Genomic DNA, 8,468 nt, shown 5'->3' on the forward strand with positions numbered 1-8,468 from the left:
GCTATAACAAGAATGAATCCCAAAGTTACTATGCTCAATGAAAGATGCCGTAAAAAAAGGATGCTCTATGATTCCATTTATATGAAATCCTAGGAAAGGAAAACTAATGTAGAGTGATGGAAAGGTCATAGGTTGCTTGGAATAAGGGGAAGGGAAGGGTGGGAGGAAAGGATATATCTGTACGTCAAAACTGATCAAATTGTACATCTCATCTACCAGTTACTATATACCTATCATACCTCAATAAAAATTAAAAAAATAAAAAGACAGAAACCAATAAAAATCCATCTCTTCTCTTCCAATCCAACTCAGAGGAAGGGATTTCCTAGTGGAGCAGGTTGCCAGGCCCCCATCTATTTGAGAAGCTAAAATATCATCAGAAATGTAAAGCTATGGAGAAAACTGTATTAATCAAAACTAATCTCCAGGAATATTATTATGTATGGTTGAGAATCTACTTGTGGCTGAAATAAGATGCCTGAGAGGCATGTTCAGGTAATAACAGAGGCCTAAAAAGTCTGGATGTCGTTAGCTGAGGGTTTTCATATTTCTGAGTAGGATATGCAAGTCTAGGTCAGAGCTGATGCTGGAGAAAGGGCTGCCTGCTTCCACCAATAGTCTTTTTCCTCTGTTCTTTCCTCAAGCAACTTAGCTTCCGCTCCCAATACATTCTGAACACATATTTTAGCAATGGTTTGAAGGTATGCCAAATTACTAGTCGGCCCAGGCTCAGTCCCAAGCACAGTGCTGAAGGAAGTGGAGCAAGCCATTCTTCCTGGGAATTCCTCTCCCTGATCCCCAGAGGGAACATGCAATCATATTTCTGAAAGAAAGGGTGCTTTAGAAATCATTCTTGCAGCAAAAGGATGCATAATACTTGGAGAATAATTGCAGCTCCAAAGGTTGGGGCCAGAGGAACCTGGGCTTAGACTGTGAAGCCTGGGAAACCTGACTCACCATGGTCGTGGACAGCCTTTCAGAGGGCACAGGATGGAAGAAGGCAGAAAGGGAAGCTAACCTACCAGAAACAGGGCTACCGCAGTGCCCAGGATGAAGCCCGCGATCACGTCGGAGCAGTGGTTCCGATACTCAGAGACCCGGTTGAGGCCCGTCAGGAAGGCCGTGCAGAGGGTCCCGAGACACAGCACTGGCTTGGCCAGTCGACTGCTCTTCGTCTTGATTGTGCTTGTGATGTACATCTGGAATAGGACAGAGACTGGGGAGTGACTGGACCTCCTCATATAGTGCACACACACTCATGCTCACACACACACCGGCTCACACACACCGGGGCTGTGCCCAAGCAACCACATCAACTCGTTGAACAAGTCCCTTGAGCTACTCAGTGAAGAATTTGGGGACGAAACGAGCACAGCAAGGACGATGAAGAGGCATACATTAATCATGGTGTTTCATATTCTCGTGGGCACGGGAGCAGGAATTATAGTGACATGAAAAGTGATTAGATTTAGAACATGTAGTTTTTTAATGCAACAAATTAAAGAATCATTTGGGGTATTAGGAAATCCATATAAGTTTCTCAGATACCAAATAAACTTTCTATGAGGTAGGTGAGCGGCTGCCCGTTTTACTTTTTGTGTCTCCCATAGTTCAAACTGGCTCTTATACTTTCGAACAATGAATACAAAAGCGTTGGCTGATTAGCTAATTGACTGAATTAGAACTTCCAAACCAGTGTGTTACACAAATAGATTTCAGTTGTGCTGGGAAACTGATTCCCACATTTCTTGAGACAACTGTAATTAGCTCTATCCATTGATTTATTCCAGTGTGTTTTAAAATATTAAATTTTAAAAATATGTGCCATGATGTATGAAAGCTTGGGAAGACATGACTTAAGAACGATTAAACTTATGACACCTGAAATTTATGAAGCTTAAGTTTACGTAGGTTGTTCTTATTTCATTGTGTGGAGCTGGGTAAGACTCGTAAGTTTCATAGGCTCAGTTATCAAACGTGTCCATGGTAGCGCGGAGTTTGGAAGATGTGCCTTTTTCAAATAAGTAAACACTTTGTTAGATCACCTTTGGTAATGGTTACAAGAAACCAGTAGAGGGCAGTACTGATCCATCGTTTCTTTAACAAATGTGATAACAAGAGTTTGCAACCCTGAAAAATAGTATGTAGATACTTAAATTATCGTCTATAGTGTGTTTGTGTGGCCTGAGCACATACAAATTCAAATAGATGTATTTTACAACATTATAATGAAACCTGTTAATTTCCTAGATTGATGCTTCCACACTGGTGTGAATAAAGGATGATGGGATTCTTTTTATTATATGTAGCAAATGTTCTACAAAGCTATGGTTAGATCAGAGTTACATAAATTAGAACATATTATTATACCATTCTGAGTCTGTGAAAGAAATGTAACATTTATACTAGGCATATTTATTTACTTCTATGTTGTTTTTAATTATAACCTTTATTAATCTTTCCTAGAAGATTACAAACTATTAAGAGCATGAGGCCTATAGATAGTTAATATTCTTCACAGTATTAACTAGTAGTTAGGAAATCTTTGTTGAGTAATTTCTGAAAGCACTTCATGTATAACAGGGGCTCAGAAATGTTTGCCCAATTGGAATCTTGTATCAGGGTTTTAATCTGATGATTGTCTGTGTGTGGGGCATGATTTGATTTGAATCAGAACATATCTGAATCCTTGAAAACACGTTCCATAGCTGTATCTATTCTGAATAAGCTGACTATACTTCATTCTCCTCCAAAGAAATTTATATCTCACTTGATGAGAGTAATTCATTATGAGTAACAGATTTAATTTTATAATGGTGTTGTAAAATTAATTTCACACAGCAATGAGGAGTCTGGTCAAAATGTGGAAAAAGGTGCAAGAGTACATTGCTTCATATAACTTATGTTAGAGATAATTTAGGGCAAATCAATATTTTGAAAATTAAAAAAATATGCTGAGTGCCTGAGAGGGCTTTCTTTGCTAAAAATATAACTGGCATAGATTTTTTTTTTTAATAAAGTGAAGAAGTCTCACCAAGCTACAAGTGATCTGTTAAGTAAGTTGAAGCTTCTGTATTATTTATGTTCCAGTTTCCTTAATATGAGGGCAGCTGAAATAACTTTTATCATGTATTCATTAAAGAGCAGATCTAAAAGGAACCACTAGGAAGACTTATTTTGGATAATTGGTGGTTGACAAATTGATCCTGTGGATGTGATCCTGTAATGGGACACAAAGGAACTTTTGTTTTAAAGAGAATATTCAGCCATTTATTTTAAACTCTATGAAAGAGACCAGAGTGGTAGTTGGTCACTTTTTTTTCACCCTGGATGTGCGTATTCTGGGCGATGGCACAGACACTCTTCCACCAGAAGCCGCCTCTCAGTGGAGGGAATGGGAACATGCCTCTGGGGGCGGGTGTGTGTGTGTGTGTGTGTGTGTGTGTGTGTGTGTGTGTGTGTGCGCGCGTGTGCGCGCACGCTCAGAATCTCTGGGAAGAATGGGTCTTTTGAAAGGGGTCTTTTCTCTGTCTTCCTTCCTCACCTTTCATTGAGAATCACTAGACTAGTTATATCCTGAATATAAAATAAGTTGAAGTAAGGAAAAGGGGTGGTTTTGAGCAGCAGTCGCTCTCCCAGAGGTAACTGCATATGATATCTAGCATTTGAGCTAATCCCTAGCTCTCAGTTCTGTGGAAGCACACGCCAGAGAAAGGTGAGATGAGGTCATTTCCCAAATGGATGCAACTAAGGAGTAGAAAAATAAGAGGGACATCATTTTTTCTTCTTGAATTTTAAGATGTGTGATGCACATCTTAAGGTTTTCTCCATGATGAAAGCAAACAATTTAAAGAGACTGTTATACCTCAGTGGGGGCAGTCAAAGCCTGTGTGATCTGGGGAGCAACGAGAAGTGAAGTTTTGGGTGTTGGGGGTCTGGTAGGATCACGCATCTGTCCTGGCAAAGTGATGGAGAAGAGTGTCAGGAGGAGCAGAGGAAAGCTTTGTCTGTGTCCTGGGTCTGCTGCACTGCCGGGGCAGCCATTCATGTCAGGCCCACACCTGCAAATGTGTAGGCAGGTGTGAGAAATGTGTGCTGTTCTGGAACCAACCAAAGCTTTGGCAGAGTGTTGTTGTGGGCAGCGAGAGAATCCCAGACCTGGTACCAGGAGTCTGAGTACCAGCTCTAACTGTGTGTTCTTAGCTATCCTGTGGGCCTCAGTTTTTGCATCGGATAAGTGGGGAGATTTGACTAAGTAATTATCAACATTCTTTCCAGAGCTAATGTCTTCTGGCAGGTCAGGGTATTAAATTGGGTTGTTGGGGGTGAGGGAACAGCACGATATTATAGAGGAGAACCATGTTGTAACATGACTCTAAATATCACGATAAGCAGCAGTGATGAAAGGATGGGGGTGAGGAGGGCAGAGGGATGCACATTCCAGCCAAAACTCCACTTGGGGGTGCTGGCAAGGCTTGCATACTCACCGTGGCGTATAAGGCGGAGTAAATGCTGAGGGCAGCGTGTTTGGAGGGAAAAGACCTCCGAGCCTTTTCTATCACGTCCAGGTCCCCGGTACAAATGTTCCCATTGTTTATGAACTGGTGGTGGGCTCGGCAGTCTGTGCTGGTGTAGTTCGGTTTGCACACCGTCAAGAAGTACGGCGTTAGGTGCCCAGTGACCACTTGTCCAGCGTTTACAAAAATGTCAGTAGCAAAAAGTCCAAACGCAAATACCCCTATAAGGAGATTTAAAATAATTAGGAATGGTGACATACACCGTTGATAGGTTTTGTCTCTGAGAGGAAACAGCAGTGAGCGTCCATGATGATCTATCTATCAAACAGGTCCTCCCCAGTGTCAAACTGTCCCCTCATGTTTATCTTTCCAGGGAGTGGTATCTGCCTCCCCAATCACTATTTCTTCCAAATTGGTGCAGGCGTTCTGCTGTTAGCATTGTATTGTTTTGTATAAGTAAATTAGAAGCAGCATGTTTAAATGGAAAGAACTTGACGTTGGAGTCGTACAGGTATGGACTCCAGTTCCACCTTTGGTGACTCATTCACAGAATAAGTTATTTACCTTCTATGAACCTTGGTGCCCTCAGTCACAAAATGGTTGGAGGGAGCGTTACCTCTAAAAGGAGTTGGAGAGATAAAACAAGATAGGTGCAAAACATCCGCCATGGTGCCCGGCCCTAAGCAGTTACTCAACATCAGTTCTCTTTCTATAGAAAATAGCTCCTGCCTGGTCCTGTTTGGAAATGCAAATTCTCCTAGCAGAAGTTATCTGTAACATCATGGCAGGTGAGAGTGATTGAGGTTGTCAGGGAGTGATCCCTAAAAGAGAGAAAAAAGATCATTCCAGAAACCTTGATTGAATTGGATGTTTCACTTGATGTTGAAAAGAGAAAATCAGAAGAAAGGAAGAGTATTAAAGACAAATATTGTTGACTGTATTATTTTCTGATGGCTGCTATAACAAATTGCCACAAACGAGGTGGCTTAGAACCACACAGATTTATCCTCTTATAGTTCTGGAGGTCAGAAATACAAAATAGGTTTCACTGGGCAAAATCAAAGTGTAGGTAGGGCTGTGTTCCTTCTGGAAGCTCCAGGGTAGAATTCGTTCCTTGCCATTTCCAACTTCTAGAAGATGCCATCATTCCTTGTTTTGTGACCCCTTTCAGCAGTCATATCATTATGACCTCTGCTACCATTGTCACATCTCTGATCCTCCTGCTTCCCTCTTATAAGGACCCTTTGATTATATTGGGCCCACACTCGCCTCATCTCAAGATCCTTACTGAAGCACACCTGTAAATTCCCTCTTGTCATGTAATGGTATCATATCCACGGGGATTAGAATATGGGCACTTTGGAAGAGGAGGGCACTAATCTTTCTGTCACACTGACTCTGCTGTGTGGCTGAGAAGCCTGTGGGTAGGCCATATTTCCCCGATTTTATCTGCTCTCTGGTTAATTCCACAGGATTCACCTCACTAAGCTTGAAAATGGACAGGCAGATTTCCTTACAGGAAACGTCACTGTGAAGTCTTTCAAAGCCCATTCAGAACATCTATAGGTTATCTATTAAATATACCAAATATACCAAGAGAGGCTATGCAGTGCTAAGGTACGTACAAGTCGCTTGAAGGGATAAAGCTGACTTTTCAAACGCAGCTCAATTATGAGAGAAGTTGGCAAGTGTGAGAGGCAGTGTTAACCCTTGTTAATGTCAAGGGTCTGCTAGACTTCCAATTAAATTTCTACCCAATTTTGACTCCCATCTTTAATGTCCTGAATCAGCAAATTGTGCTGATATCAGCACCCCAAAATGAATCCATTATAGCAGAAGTGGAGACAAGTTTGGCTGAAAACTTCATCCGGTTTTCATTTTGATTTGTATTGATTGCTATAATTTTCTTTTTTGTGGCTTTGCCAGGATGTGCTTTATCACAATGAGAACTGGCTCTTTTAATAGCGTCAGCCATCTCACTCTCATAGGGTCTGACCTCTGAGAATAGGCATTCATTGATCATTCGTGGCAATTTTCACCCTTCCATTCTGAAAATCTGAGTGGTTAGAAATTTTTTTTTTTACATCTTCAAGTGAGACTCTCAAAGAGCAGGTCTCTGGCTTTTTTCAAGGGGCAATAAGTCTGTCTAGACATACTTTTCCAGGAAACTAGGGTAATTTATGATTTAAAAAGGGAAAAGTGACAGCATTTTCTTCTGGCATTTTATTTGTCAGAAGTGTTTCCAATTAGGGTTTGTTCTTTCTGAGACAAAGGATTTCTAGGCTCCTTGGCTCACTGTCTGGTGTGCCAGCTCTTTGGTCACAGTGATTGGGTGACAGGCAGGTCTCCTCTTGGCTGTCGTGTGCTATCGTTGCTGAAAGTTGCATTCCCCTCTTCTTCTCTGCCTCCTCTGGGCTATGTCTACTTCTGCTCCCAGCCTGACAAACACCTATCTGCTTTCCAAACATTTCACTCTGGTGCGTTTGATCTAGCTTCCTAAGGGCACTGCAGCAGCCTGGGGGAATCCACCTACCTGGCACAGGCCGTGCCAACAAAGGACAGTGGAGCCTGCAGCGGTGATTCACAGACAACATCAGATCACACAGAGCTTTTGTAAGAAACCCCAGCCATTCCTGTTCCTTAACCCTGAGCTCCTTGTGTGTATTTTACAAGGCTCCGAAGCTAAAAATAGCTACTTTCATCCTCAGAGTCAGGTGGAACACCAATTGATGGTCTCCTGGATTGCAAGGCATGATTTGAAGGAGATGTTTTTTAAATGTGTAGATACTCTAAAATTGGTGTCTAAAATTCTTTAAGTGAGATCATATTTTTGAACAGATAGTTTTTTTCATTCCTGTAACCCTCCCCGTCAGGTTCTGTATATCGGATGGCTCTGCTCTCAATGGTGTTCCTTGCTTCAGGGAAGCTGGTTACATTTCTGAATGGATTTATAGCAGACACAAAGGTCTAAAAGTGAAGTGCCTTTGGTTTGCCAGAGCTATGTGCTCCAGACACTTGTTGTTATTGTTGTTGCTTTGTTTGTTTGGAATTACAAAAAAGCTTGGCTGGGATAACCAAGAGCCATGGTCTGGAGGACAAGACCACTGAGTTTCAGGATCAATCCTACAGCAGGGGAGGATATGGCTGAGGATGTCACCCAACGAGGGGACAGAACCCTGCCTAGTCTGGCTGAAGGAGTAAAGGGGCACGCCCATGCTCCCTGCCTCATGCTGGTTGTCAAACGCCAGGGGCAGGACAAAAGAAATTTCCAGAATAATTTTTGGAAATGCAGTTCACGTGTGTCCTGTGTGTCTCGGGCTGTATGTAGCTCAGGAGCCCTCCTTGCCATTTAGGGAAGTTTCCCACTGAGCGTGGTATCAGAGCAACAGGGCGCCTGAATTAGCAATGATGGAGGGAGGGTCAAACAGGTGGAGCCCAAGGTCCACTTCACAAGACCCGTACATGGGCTAGGGTAAGCAGCTGTGAATGCCCACATCCCCAGGAGGTGGGGGGCATTAGAATGCTGAGGGGACAAGGAGGCTGGAAGAAGCCTGGAATTAGGACAAAGAGATTGGCAACAGTTACAGAAAACAGGGCTGTTGTCACTCCATTGGACGAGTTCTGCTCTTTGTATTTCCCTGAAACTGTCTGATCTCCTCCATCACCCTTCCAAATGTATTTAGAGACACACTGCTGCACAACAGCTAGGCAGGAAGTGCCGAGGCATAGGCATTGGCGTCCTGCTTCTGAGAGAAACAGACCCGCATGCTCTGGAGAGCAGTGCATGCTGGGCACTGTAGCTGTGTGTTCACTCCATCTTCACAGCAGCAGCGGTGTGAGGAGCTGAGGAGCTCTAGAGCAGCAGTTCTCAACCTGTGGGTCGCGACCCCTTTGGGGGTCGAACGACCCTTTCACAGGGGTCGCCTAAGACCATCGGAAAACAAAAAGATA

The 8,468-nt window shown here is 42.9% G+C and overlaps 1 protein-coding gene across 6 annotated transcripts in view; it reads right to left on the reverse strand.

Annotated features, from left to right (window-relative positions):
* PLPPR1 (phospholipid phosphatase related 1) overlaps positions 1-8,468 on the reverse strand; it is a 238,141-nt gene that overhangs the window by 16,313 nt on the left and 213,360 nt on the right. For all 6 annotated transcript variants that reach the window (XM_019665757.1, XM_019665756.1, XM_019665754.1 and 3 more), the window contains 2 exons: positions 4,488-4,738; positions 1,023-1,199 (listed from right to left, as the gene is read on the reverse strand). In XM_019665757.1, the coding sequence (XP_019521302.1) occupies positions 1,023-1,199; positions 4,488-4,738 (428 nt within the window). The remainder of the gene's footprint in view (positions 1-1,022; positions 1,200-4,487; positions 4,739-8,468) is intronic.

The sequence above is a fragment of the Hipposideros armiger genome, unplaced genomic scaffold (assembly GCF_001890085.2).
Source record: "Hipposideros armiger isolate ML-2016 unplaced genomic scaffold, ASM189008v1 scaffold_451, whole genome shotgun sequence".
NCBI classification, from domain to species: Eukaryota; Metazoa; Chordata; class Mammalia; order Chiroptera; family Hipposideridae; genus Hipposideros; species Hipposideros armiger.